This window comes from Tursiops truncatus, chromosome 18, assembly GCF_011762595.2.
Source record: "Tursiops truncatus isolate mTurTru1 chromosome 18, mTurTru1.mat.Y, whole genome shotgun sequence".
In the NCBI taxonomy this organism is placed as follows: Eukaryota; Metazoa; Chordata; class Mammalia; order Artiodactyla; family Delphinidae; genus Tursiops; species Tursiops truncatus.
In genome coordinates, this window is record NC_047051.1 from 5,620,514 (window position 1) to 5,634,389 (window position 13,876).

The window sequence follows — 13,876 nt, forward strand, 5'->3', positions numbered from 1 at the left end:
TTAAAATCTCCTTTATAGGGTTCTGTTATCTGGGATTCATTGTTTTCAGGGTGCTAATTCTCAATGTATTGTGCATATTTGATTCTCATTTTGGGAGTTCTTTTCACATGGGATTATTTTCTGGGGAGAGATCATGTTTGTTTGTTTGTTTGTCGAAATAGTTGGTGTTTGCTTTACCCAGGTGTCCATTGCCAGTGCAGTTTAAGTTTTATAATTACCCACTGGGATCCCTATCACACAGAATCTCCTGGGGCTTTTTGTCTCCTGCACCTGTGCATGGTGCAGGCATTAGGTTTCCATTTCTCTTGAACCCCCCCCCCCACCACGCGCCAAGCCCTCTTCCTTTTCTCCATCTCTGTTCCACAGACAAGCCTACCTATTGCCTGTGGGCTGACAGGTAGCAGTTTTCTCCTCCACCATTGCCTGATGGTACAGCTTTTCCAGACTCCTGGCTTTACACTGGGATTTGAATTTCATTCTCCACATTTTATGTGCTGAAGGCCATGTTTCATATGCCTATGTGAACATGGAAGCCTTAACTTGTAGACACTATATCTGGCCTGGGATGTGGTTTTCCAAAGTTCCCACAGTATAATCTCTAGTTCACAATTTTGCCTTAATTTCTTGCTCTTGGAGTTTTTGCTTTTGTTGCTATTCTTTTGATTTCAGCTATGTTTTTAAATGTGGGTATTGTATTTTATCGTGCAGTTCTATGTGCTCATAGTTTTGGTTGGGGTTGAGGGAGGGTATTTGTTTTATTTAGCTCAGTCTCTGATTTCCCAGAAATATGATTGTCTTAGGTGGATGTTTGTATTTAGGAACGATTCATTTGGTATTTTGTAATACTGGAGCCATTTACTTTATGCATTCTGTCATTATTTACAAGAGTCTTTTTTTTTTGTTTGTTTCCTTGGGTTTTTCAGATATAGAATTATGTCATCCAGAAACACTGATACTTTTACCTTGATAAGTTAACCTTAAATTTTAAAAATTTCATTTATTTTGTTCATTGCTCTGGTTAATTCGTCCAGTGGGCATTTCTGTATTGTTCCTCACTTTTCTTTGAATTGGGTACTTTTAAGAAGGATTTGTTCGAATGTTCTAAAGCGATTAACTTACACATGACTTAAATATCTCAGTTTGCATATTCACTTAATAAGAAATTACAGTGTAATTATTGTATATGATCTCACCAAAATGTCATTTTAAGAGTTAATTACAAAAGTAATGCAAAAAATAAATACACAAATTAAATATTTTTAATTCAGATTTTTTTTAAAATACAGATTTTCATTCTTCTTGTTTGTCTCTCATGGTATCCTCAGTGTGTTGCTATGTTTGCATACGTGTTCATGTGATAGAGTACTAATTAATAGCAAACTGTTGTAATAACCACAAGTAGCGCCCCTGCCTCCACCCCCCCATATAAGGGAAGATGGAACTTATGAAGGAATATTTACATGCAAGAGAGATGAAATGGAATCTGTTCATTCTACTTCACTTTGATTTTTAGTTACTGATTTCTGTAGTAAGGTTCTGCTCCTTTGTGCTGTCTGTAATTTAGTGTTACATGCAGGCAGTTAATATTAAGTGTGTTGTGCTTATCGTCTTCACAATACCAAGTACAGAATAACTCTCTCCAAGCAGATATGTGTGTATTTTACTCGATTCTTTAACATGTTTGCAAAATATTTTGGTGGCACAAAGCTATGCCTTTTGTGGCTGGATGTTTCAGTAACTTAGAGGTCAGTTTCCTTTCTAGCTTCCCATACAACTTAAATATTCTGTTACCCTTATGGGTGGTGATCTTTATTACTGTTTTACATGTTTTATTTTGTATGTGTTTAGATCGTGCCAGCCAGCCTCAGCTCAGATATATTAACTCAGATTTCAGTGCTGAAACTTTGTACTAGAATAGCCACAAAATTTAAAATTCTGAAGAGAGAGCTTGTCACTTACAACCTGTGAATTCTCCTAGACTGTTTCTGGTAGTCTTTTTCCTCGTATTTTGCCTTAAGGAGAGATTCTACCTTTTGTTTCACTTGTACGCCTGCTCTGGTGCCAGACTCTTCCCCTCCTCTCCTGCTGCACCCCACTTCCCCTACCCTGCTCCCACACGTCGTTTAAGTTGTCACACTAACGCTCCTAAGTGTAATGGACCCCCTTTCTGTTCTCTGGTGTATGGCTTAGGGGTTGGGCAGCTGTATTAGATATTGGCTAAGAGCACAGGCTTTGGAATCAAATAGGCCTGAGTTTCAATCTTGATTCTTTTGTTCAGTAACCTGTATTTGCCCTTACAATAAATTTTTAAAAATTATTTTTAAGTTAGTTTCTTCCTCTGTGAGGTGACTGTTGATATACCTACCTCACAGGGTTGTTGTGAGGATTAAATAGTCGTGTATGTGAAGCACTTTTATTACTGCCTGACATATGGAAAGTGCTTAAGAATTGGTAGCTGTATTTGCTGATGTTATTAATTTAAAGGTAGTAAACAAATTTACTCATTTTTGGTGACTTGGCCAGTTTTATATTGGAAGGGCTTAGAGACTAGCTTTAGGAAAACTGTAGATGCATTTCATATTAGATGAGTGGGGAGTATGTATCTTTTGAAAATAGTTGAATAATCCTCCCAATTTTTGCAGTATGGATTGACCTACAATTAAATGTATAATATACAGAGTTAGAAAAAATACAGAACTCTGGAAAAGTTTTTTAAAAATTAGGCTCATATGTAGGGCTTCCCTGGTGGCGCAGTGGTTGAGAGTCCGCCTGCCGATGCAAGGGACATGGGTTTGTGCCCCGGTCTGGGAAGATCCCCCATGCCGTGGAGCGGCTGGGCCCGTGAGCCATGACCGCTGAGCCTGCGCGTCCAGAGCCTGTGCTCCGCAACGGGAGAGGCCACAACAGTGAGAGGCCTGCGTACCACGAAAAAAAAAAGAATCATGAGTTTTAAAAATTAGGCTCATATGTTAATATAATAGCTTGGCTTCCTTATAAGTATTTTTCTAAAGGGTTTTAGACTTTTAAAGTTTCTCTTAGATGTATTTAAGACATACTTGCGAAATTCCTGGCCTATTTTAATGTCAGTGCAGTAGACATTGTGTTATAGCAGGAAGAGTATTAAACTGGAAGTTTGGAGACTTGGGTTTGAAGCCTGGCTTTGCTGTTGGCTGTGCACATATGTCCTTGGTCAGATAACAACCCCCACTGTGTGTAAATTTCTGATCTGTACTGCGGTGCTTGTTACCTGAGCTACCTTCGTTGCTCAGAAAATCAGACAAAATAATTATGTCAGGGCTCTTAGGAAATACAGAGGGCTATCCAGAGTAAAAATAAGTATTATCTCAGTTCTCAACCTTATTTTTATTCACCTACATCTTTTCAAAAAACAGTGTTCGTGTTTTATGAATTCTTAGCAATTGAAATTCATATCCCTGTTAATCATATTTCTGTGACCAGAAGCATTTTGGTAACTTTTTTCTTGAATCGTGAGATGGCATATTTTTTCAAAGGTGAAGTTTTTCAGTTGTTTCCCAAATAGCCAGAAAATAGCTCCTGGATAAGCTAATTCTTTCAGGAAGTGTAACTAACTGTGGCTGGAGAAACCATTTTCAGTCTCTGCTCAGAACTGATCGCCTCCATTAAGCCTTTGACTAAACTGTGCCTGGTTTTACTTAATTTGCATTCCATCTGTATGGAGGCATGGAGTTGACAGTACATTCGTTTCTATTTGAGTGTTTCTGTAAGCCATTTTATGCCTTTTACATGTGACCTGGCCTTGTTTTCTCAGATAGCTTGGAATCTCCTGAGGGTTGAAGACAATTGTCCTTTCCCTTTCTCCACCATAGATTCATGATGGAGGATGCTCTGCATACAATGGTTTCTTGCTAGTTGTGTTTAGGTAAAACTCGCACTAGAGCAGAGTATGCATCTGCAGAAATTTTCAGTTGTCTACTATATAGCGTATGCCTGTTTAAAGACAAAAGGCATCAAAATAGTATACGTCTTGATTTTTAAAAAACTATGGTATTTAAGCGGCCATGTATTTCAACTAAGACTAGACTTAGTTTTTTTTTTTGCTTTTTCAAACCATTCTGTTAGTAGTATTTGGCCAAAAGAAATCTAATAAATCTCATTAAATAATTTTATTTTTTGATAGTAAAATATTTTAGGGGTATGTGATATTTGTATTGTTAATAGCCATAGTTTTAAATGATTCATTACAAAAAAGGAATTATGCCTTTTATTAAAGAAAGGCTTTTATAAAAGGCATAATTTTATAGAGTCTCAGTTATTTCTCACTTTTTGATTAATTTATTAAATTATCAGTAATTCTTATTATTGAAGTTTCTCATGTAAACCTTGATATGGAGGAGACGTATTCTTACAGTAAATATCCTAATTTATTTGGGAATGACTATATTTGAAAAAAAGAAATTCTTTACATTTGCTTTTAATCAGAGCTTTCTCTAAAACGAGACAAAATTGTCTTTTATTTTTGAACTTAAAGAATTTTGCTAAAGATGTTTCTTCCAAATGAACGTTTGCATTTTATTTTCCAGATTTTTTTCTCTGAAACCAGTTTTTGCTTTCTAAGAAACATTTTTACATCTTCTTCAGGAATGTCATTGTCTGCTGGATCTTCCCCTCTGCACTCCCCCAAGATCACTCCACATACTTCTCCTGCTCCCAGAAGAAGAAGTCACACTCCAAATCCAGCCAATTACTTGGTGCCTTCTAGTGCCTCTACACCTGTTAATAATCCTGTCTCTCAGACTCCATCTTCTGGTCAGGTGATCCAAAAGGAAACTGTCGGTGGGACGACTTACTTCTATACAGACACAACTCCAGCACCTTTGACTGGAATGGTATGTCTGCATTTAAAGGAGAAAAGAGAGGGCTCTTATAGCAGCTTCTTCTTATTAATGAGATTAACGAGGAGGTTTACCCAGTCCTGTATCTTTATACTGTGATGTGAAAAAGTAATTAATTTCTGACTTAGATGATAATTCCAATCTCTTCTTACCTGTTCAAAGTAATCTGTTTCTGCATTAATAATATCTCTAGTTTTGGCCAAATCTGCTTGTAATCAGAAGTTATATTTAAGCTCTAGTTTATTACTTTATGGCATGTTTTGCTTATGGGGTTACCTAGTACTTGTGCTAGCTGGTGTTGATGTTTGCTGACTTTTGTTTGTAGATACAGGTAGTTTCACCTCTGAAGTTAGAGAAAGTAGTTAGAGAAGTAGATGGATTCTTATCAGTAGTTGCTGAGAGCAAACCGATGATAAATGCTTGCTCAGGCGAGGCAGTGATTTAATAGCTAGAACTCTGGATGGTGGAGGACACAGTGATAGGAGGCCTCCAGCATGGGTCACTGGTAAGGAGGGAGGACGTTCAGGGAGCCCTGATTATGGGTAAGGAAAGAGCTACCAAAGGACTGTAGGGGGGGAGGGGCCGAGAGGGAAGCGTCATGTTCCATAAATTGTACACTTTTAGTTTCATAATTTTGTCCATGTTCAAAAATTATTTAGCTATAGAAAAATAAGTAGTAGATGAAGATCTCATGAGTAAGAAAGCCAAATTCCATTAAAATATGAATGCTGGTCTAAACTGTAGATACTTGACAAAATCATAACTGACAGGCTTAGATGAAAAGTATGTTTGGATTTTGGTAAGCAGATTTTGACCCCATAAGTTAAATTAATGATTTATTTTGATTACATTTAATATTTTACTAAAAGGCAGTTTGAGTGGAAAGACAACAGATTTTTATTTTTCCTTTTTAAGAGTCCCAGTTCTGCCATTGTTTTGTGACTCTTGAATCTTAGTACCTCTGAGACTGGTCCCCCGATTGTAAATGAGGTTAAGCACACGACCATCGTATGAGAAGTAAATGTGAAAACATTTATAGAAGTACTTGTAAATCATGTAAAATGCTTTCTAAAAAATAATAAAATAGCTAATAGTTTCTTGTTTTGTTTTGTTTTTGGTCAGAGATCTTTCAAAAGTTATCACAGAACAGCTTGCCGAACTGAAGGTCAAATAATTGAGGTAGAGTAGAGACTTTCCTTGGTTCTTTCAAGTAAGAATTCCATCAATGTTTTACTTTTGGGGGGAGGGGTTATCATATTTTATCATTATTTACGTTTTTTATTTTATCATATTTGTAGAAAAAAGTTAGTTTAATCTATGAAGAGGTTCTTTTGTCACAAAACTGTCTCAGCTGTTTTTGTGGAGATTATATGTGGCACATTTTTGTAATGTTTTTACCCTTCAAACCACTCTTAAAAATATGCTCCTGGTAAACCTGAGGTAGTCATGCCCAACTATACTACCTGATATAAGGAAACCAAGGCAAGAAAAAGGAGGCACTCTTCTCCCTTCAGGTATAGGTTAAAGGAGACCTTACAGGTATTGCAAAATCACTTCCTGGTTGAGATCCAGAGCAGAAGAGCCACATGAGGGCAACAGAAATCAAATGAATTCATTTTTAAAAGAGAAAAAAAAATGTTTTGGCTTTAAAAATGAAAGAATAAAACAAAAGATATTTTAGGATGTACTTGATTTTGTATCGTGGACCAGTTGAAGGGAAGGAGAGGCAGAGGAAAAAGGGAAAAAAGCGGGGTGGTGAGAAGATTCCAATTGGAAGAGGCAAAGACAAGAAGCTGGAAGCAGAATTGAGTAACTTTGTTGTAGTTTGATTGGAAGGTATATTGTCATACCCTTCTGTTCACCTCCACTGCTGACCCAGAGTATGTTGGTCCTCTTTTCTGTTCTAGTTTGAAGTGTTAAGTATCTAGATAACATTTTGTTTCGTTTGGTCGCTAGAAACCCTTAAAGAGGACAGTTCTTTGGGCGTCCACGGCAGAGTTACTACCTGATCTGACTGTGCCCAAGCACCGTGAATATCTACTTTCTTCCTCTCTTCCAGCTGCCTTAAAAAAATGCTTACAAAGAGCTCCTTTTGCCTCTCATTGGACCTGAAATTTTACTGTATCTGAAGAAATGTTTCCTTTCTCATTAGATTTTTAAAAACTTGTTATTCCAATAAAAATTATTTAAAAAATGAAATCATTCAGAAGGTGTACTAATAATAGCTTTTCTCAGGTGTTTAATTCACTATTATTTAAAGATTAAAAGTATCCATTTGTCACTGTCATTTAAAGATTAAAACTTTATCGAAATAATGATAAAGCTTATCAATTGATCATGATATTTTCCCCCTTCCTATCTTTCAGGTTTTTCCAAACTACCATATTTATCCTCCAACTGCACCTCATGTTGCTTATATGCAACCAAAAGCAAATGCACCTTCCTTCTTCATGGCTGATGAACTCCGACAGGTATGCTTTCAGAGTTCGGAGTGGAAATACTTAATGTCTGTCGTGCTTTAGCAAAGAACTGGAGAAAGAACAGAGCTCCTTTCAAATTGTATTACTTAATCAAATATGCTGTAATAAAGAAGATAGAATTTACAGTTTATGAGACTAATTGATATTTATTTAAGGAAACCCATTTTTAAAGAAAATTGCAAGTAACTGTGTTCAGATGTAGAACACGGAGTAGCTATTTAAATGGGCCCACCTTTTTGCACGGCACCTCCTGTGCACTGGAAGGTCTCTGAAGTATATAAATAAATAATTTAAATGGTTTCTAACCACTAGACAACTTTTTGCTAATATCTGTAGTAGTTGGCTAATAAGTAATTTGGCCTAGAAATGAACTTCATTTTTAAGGCAGCTCAATATTTTCTGTAAAGTAGGTTTTATAAAATTATTTAGTTTTTTTTTGGCAGTGTTGAACAGGTATTATTTGGTATGTAGAATTTTACTTTACTCTTCGATTCTCAGAAATGTTTTTGTTTCACAGAAGTAAGTTGCACCAGTATAATGTTTGTAGAGTGAATTATCGACGAGCTTGGCCACAGAGCTAGCCGCATGCTCTGGGTTATAGCACTGCTACTTGAAACCAACCTTAGCGATGGGCAGGTCTATCCAGGACTGGAATTTAGACATTTCACATTATTGGAAATGTTATGTCCTGATACCAACATTAAAAAGTACACATGCCAAAAATATTAGTACTCAGGCTCTTCAGTTGCAATAGAAAGTCCAGATTTCAGAAGTTGTGTTTAGATGTAAATATACTTGTTTTCTTTTCTTAGGAGCTGATTAACAGACATTTAATAACAATGGCTCAGATTGATCAAGCAGATATGCCAGGTAAAATGCAAGTTGACTGATGCTTCCTTTTAAAGGAGAGTGTAATCCTTATCTAGTCCTACATGTTTTTATGCCTTAAGCTAGCTAATTACTATTTTATGACTATATTTATTTGAAACCTACTTAAGAAGAATTCCAAGATGCCATTGATCTAGTATTTTTTCAAAGAATTCTACATGTGACAAGATTCTAGTTCATCCAAAAAATAGGTAGTTTTAGAATTCATGGTGATTTACCTCATCGTGCACTAGAATATTATTATCTTTTGAAACGATGAAGTATAGGTACTTAAGTAGGGGTGGGGAGGTGAGTGTTATTATTATTGAGGCTGCGGCATGCCAGACAGGGTACTAAGGCTTTCTGTGTGTAAGTTTGTAAGTTCCTCACAAAACTCCTGTGGTATAGATACTAACATTATCACCTTTGTTTTACGTATGAGGAAACTGAAGTTAACAGGCAGGTTAAGTAACTTGCCTCTAAGAACAAGTGGCTAGTAATTATCTGACCGAGTCAGAATTTAAACCTCGGTTTTTCTGACTGTACCATGATGTTTCTCAGCATTAAAATCTCTTTGCCTAGCTTATTCAGTATAGGCACAGTGAAATGTGGTGTAATTTAGGAAAACTTTATAAATAATACAGTAGGAATACATTTGCTGTAGCGATAATCTCAGAACACCTGGTTGTAATCGCGAATTCAGCACAGTCCACTGTGTATCCTCTTGATCGCTAAAGAGTTCAAAGGAATATGTCTGTCTGGCTGTTATGTCTTAAGGCTGGGCAGGAAACTTACCTGTCATAGCCTTTGAAATGTTCACGTTGGAATTTTCCTTATTATTAAGCATTGTCTTTGAGGCCCTAGCTAGGGTAAAAAAAAAAAAAAGTTAGAAGATGCTATTTACAGTGGCTTCAGAATATCAGTACCTAGGAATAAGCAGAACAAAAGATGTGTAAGATATCAGTGGCAGAGATTTACTAAGGTGTTAAATAAGATAAATATAGAGAGTGAAGTACGATATTCATGAATAGGAGGACATAATGGTTGCCATTTTCGTAAACTAATCTATAGATTCAGTATAATTTCAGTCAAAGCACATGAGCTATTCTTACTCATATACTTCTGACACCTAATTCGTGTCCTAACAATTTAATTGTTAAGGGCTCAGTCCCATAAGACCACTCCTTCTTCAGATGCCAGCTGAAATGGGGTACCCAGGCTACTCAAACTTCTCTCTGGCCAACTACAAATTTGGGGGTTTCCACAACATGCCCTCAGGTTCGGCGATTAGCTGGAATGACTCACAGAACTCGGGAAAGCACTTTGTAAACTGTTACTGGCTTATTATAAAGAGTACAACTCAAGGAACAGCCAAATGGAAGAGATATATGGGGCAGAGTGTGGGGATAGGGTGGGGTGTGGGGAACTTCCATGCCCTCTCCAGGTATGCCACCCTCCCAGCCCCTCATCATGCTCACCAACCTGTAAGCCCTCTGAATCCCTCTGTTTAGGAATTCTTATGAATGTTTCATTGTCTTGGTGTGGTTGATTAAATCTCTGGCTCTTCGTGATTGACTCAGTCTCCAACCTCTCTCTCCTCTGTGGAAGGTTGGGGGATTGGCTGAAATTTCCACACTTCTAATCAAGATTTTATTTTATTTTTTTATTATATTACAGCATAGCAGAGCTTTTCATAGTATATGATAAATATATCAAAGAGTAAAGGTCCAAGACTACCTGAAGCACTTTGAAGATTATGATTAGGGTTCTGGGTGTATTGAGGAGGGGAGGCTTGGTTTGAGTCTATAGTAACTGAAACAGTGTCGTAATGGCACTGGGTTAGACAAATTGATTACTGGAACAGACTAGGGAGAACCTAGACACATTCTGTGATAGAGGTGGCTAATCAGTGGGGAAAGGAAGGCATTGGAAAAAATGGTTTTCTTTATGGTAAAAGATTGTATTGTTACAATTGTATCATGATCTCAAACCACATGCAAAAACCAGTTCCAAATAGATTAAGAATTTAAATGTCAAAAGCAAAACTTTAAAATTCGTACAATGAAACACAAATGAGTAAATTTAATCTTTCCGTAGAGAAAGATTTCCTATACTGGAGGCAAAAATTCTTGACTCTTAAAGAAAGTACTGATAAATTTTACTGAATTACGGTTAAAGGGACTTCCCTGGTGGTGCAGTGGTTAAGAATCTGCCTGCCAATACAGGGGACACGGGTTCGAGCCCTGGTCCGGGAAGATCCCACATGCCGCAGAGCGGCTGGGCCTGTGCACCACGACTACTGAAGCCCGCACACCTAGAGCTGGTGCTCCACAACAAGAGAAGCCACCGCAACGAGAAGCCCACGCACCACACAAAGAGGAGCCCCTGCTCGCCGCAACTAGAGAAAGCCCGCACGCAGCAACAAAGACCCAAGGCAGCCAAAAATTTAATTAATTAATTAATTAATTAATTAAAAAAAAATTAAAAACACTCCAAAGATATCTATACTAAAGAAAAAACTTGAAGAAGGTATTTACACAATTGACGAAGAAAATAAAAACCACGAATTAGTAAGAGCCTGAAAAAAAAAAAAACAACAAAACAGAAAAATGGCCAAAAGGTAGGAATAGGCATTTCAAGAAAGTGGAAATTCATACAACGAAAAATCTGTGAAGAAATGTTGAACATCACTGATGATCAGGGAAAGACAGATAAGATATCATTGGAAAGTCTGACCATGTGCAGTAGTAGGATGTGGATCCACAGGTTCTCCAGTACATTGCTGTTGGTTGTATAAATTGGTGAATGTGTTATCACTTCAGAAAATTCCTGAAGCTGAATATCTGTGTACCCTGTGATCTAGCAGTTCTGCTCCTAGATATAGGTCAACTCTATATTTTTAACTAGAAAATGTATAAAGTATCCATAATATCACTGCTTACAATAGCAGAAACTTTGATCAGTCCAAACGCTCATCTTGAAGGACAGTGGGTGAATTAACTGATACTGTCAGACAATGGAATATTACATGGCAGTTTAAATGAAGAAAGTACACTTCATAAAGAAAGCAGTAATGTGGAAGAATCTCAGTAATGTAATATTAAGTTTAAAAGTGAGCTGCGAGAGACTACATAGAGCATGATACCTTTTTATAAAGTTGAAATTTATATATGTATTTACATTATCAATAAATGCATGTGTATATGCATATATACATAATAAAATTTTGAGGAATACATATAGGTATAATGAAACTATATAAAAACGGAAGGAAGAGAGAGAAGGAAGGCAGAGGTTGGTAGAGAACCATGTATTTAGATGACCATTCAAGTCAAGGTCTGAGGCTTCGTTTTGTGTGCCAGGTTTGCAGATGCTTACCGTATTATTAAGAATAATTAACTGAATAAAAGCAGGCCATGCATGGACATGAGCTCGTGATTTGAGTGTCACAAACTGAAGATTGTGGTTAATCCAATTCTGTGCGCCCGTGTTCAAACAAGGTTTAATAAGTGGTTTTTTCTGTCGCTTGTCTCACTCTGATCTTTTTTATGTCTCATGTTTACTGTTAACCTTTGACTCATTTTGACTCATTTATTAATGTTGGTCTTACTGACTTTTTCCTTTCCCTTTTCCTTTCTATTCTTCATACTTCCATCAAATTAGGACTTCTCAACTCAAATCATAATTTATTTCCTGTAGATCAGTGGTTCTCAGCCAGGAATGATTTTACCCCTCATGGGTCATTGGGTCATTTGGCAACGTCTGGAACATTTTTGATTGTCACAGTTGGCAGCGGGGTGCTACTGGCTACTAGTGGGTTGAGGCCACAGATGCTGCTAAATACCCTCCAGTGCACAGGACAGTCCCCGACAACGAAGGATTGTCTGGTCCAATATGTCACTAGTGCTGAGCTTGAGAAACTCTGCCATAGGTTTACCATGGTGAGCCTCAGACATTCAGTATCTTAGATCCAGTCTGTCATTCTCTATGTTCTTTGAGGGGACGTTGGGTTGAATAGAGGAAAGACACTAAAATTTTCTTTATCATTATTTTTAATGTTATTTGGTTGAACTGAGCCCCAGACTAAATATTGGGCTGAATTAAGGAGTGCATTTGTCTGGGATCTTCCGAGTTGGTTTTCTTTACTTTGATTTTTGATGCCAAACAGTGATTGAGACACCCCTGTTCCCTTTATTGGTACTTAATTTTGTGCATTTGTTAAACTGAACTAGAAACGAAGAACAGCAGAACAACAAATGAATTTTCCTGTCTATTAAGGGAAACATTTGGTTTTCAAGGTTAATATTAGGCCACATATGATTATTTCAGAGTAGACTGGGAAATGTAGGGTTAAAAGATGATTTTCCGAAAAAAGGTTAAAATCAGGATGTACAGATATAAAAAGGAGAAAGTACTAAAGATTTTATTTAAGTTGTGAGGGAGCCAATCCTGTATTACAAAACACATCATAGATGAGGAATATTGAAACAAATGTGTAAACTGTCTTTTCCACAGGGGAGGAGGGAAGTCCGTCGAGCCTTCACCAGACAGCATTGCCTATAGACGAGAATTATCTTGCAGTGTGGTATTTATCAGTTATTTACAGCTTAACAGAGGTGTAAAATATCTCCCACAGAATCAGACGCCAGAGGGTTATCCTTTAGACAGTGCACCGTTTTCCACTGAAGCACAATTGTTTTCCTTCAGTGTGTAGAATTCATGACTTGCTTAAAAGTAGACAGAGGGAGAAGGGAGTTCAGAGCATAACATTTTTAGCTTATTGTGGCCCTCACACAGTCTCTTTGTCACACTGATGCTCTGAGTACCGGTGTTTGGTGTAGTAAATTTCAAGTCCTTGTTGTTGGTCTGTTAGCTGTCTCACCGCTCTTTCCATTTGTTTTAGCTCACTGGAAGCAGTCTCATCCATCATTTTGTAGTAAACATGCCAGATCTTCTGTAAGATCTTTCCTAATATCCTTGGAACTGGCTTTCCTTTCCATGGCTTTGTATTTCCATGTGTAGTGGTTCTCAAAGCACGTGACCCAACAGCAACTTTTCATTATCACCTGGGAACTTGTTAGAATTGCAAATCCTTGGGCCCTGGTTTAGACCTACTTGCTGACTCAAAACTCTGGGCATGGGACCCAGCAAACTGTGTTTTAACAAGCCTCTCGGTAATTCTGAAGGGTGCTAGGGTTTAAGAACCAGTGCCATGGTGAATTGTACTTTTTTAAAAGCTATTTTGCTTGGTACTGTATTGTTTTATGTAAATCTCAATCCTTTTTCTCTAAGCCTCTTGATAAGAACCCGCATTTCATTAATATGTGTTCACTAATACATAGTGGATACTCAATATATTTTTACTAATTTGAAATTAATTCCCTTATTAAGTGCTCCTTATCAAAAAACTAGGAAACAACATTTATTCATCATTTGTTTCTTTGTGGAAATTGAACTGATTGTTCAAATAAAAAATAGTAAGTGGGCAAAAGTTACAGCTATATTCACTTGTGTGTATATTTCCCTTATACCGCCTTTCTTCCATAGAACATGCCTTGACCTTGGTTTGAAAGTTAACAATGAATTGATGTTTGTTTTTCACTACGGCCAAAATTCGATCTAGGGGTTAAGAGCACAAGACTACGGAATCAGAAT

At 37.1% G+C, this 13,876-nt stretch overlaps 1 protein-coding gene across 12 annotated transcripts in view; it reads left to right on the forward strand.

Annotated features, from left to right (window-relative positions):
* The window catches only part of PAN3 (poly(A) specific ribonuclease subunit PAN3), a 116,244-nt gene that overhangs the window by 77,173 nt on the left and 25,195 nt on the right, over positions 1-13,876 (forward strand). For 9 of the 12 annotated variants that reach the window (XR_012327538.1, XR_004523124.2, XM_019936813.3 and 6 more), the window contains 4 exons: positions 4,621-4,868; positions 5,997-6,053; positions 7,241-7,345; positions 8,167-8,224. Coding sequence is in view for 10 of the 12 variants with exons in the window: in XM_019936813.3 (XP_019792372.1) it covers positions 4,621-4,868; positions 5,997-6,053; positions 7,241-7,345; positions 8,167-8,224 (468 nt within the window). In the remaining 2 variants the exon portion in view is untranslated. The remainder of the gene's footprint in view (positions 1-4,620; positions 4,869-5,996; positions 6,054-7,240; positions 7,346-8,166; positions 8,225-13,876) is intronic. The other 3 variants (XM_033843775.2, XM_033843772.2, XM_033843773.2) reach the window with 1 other exon arrangement.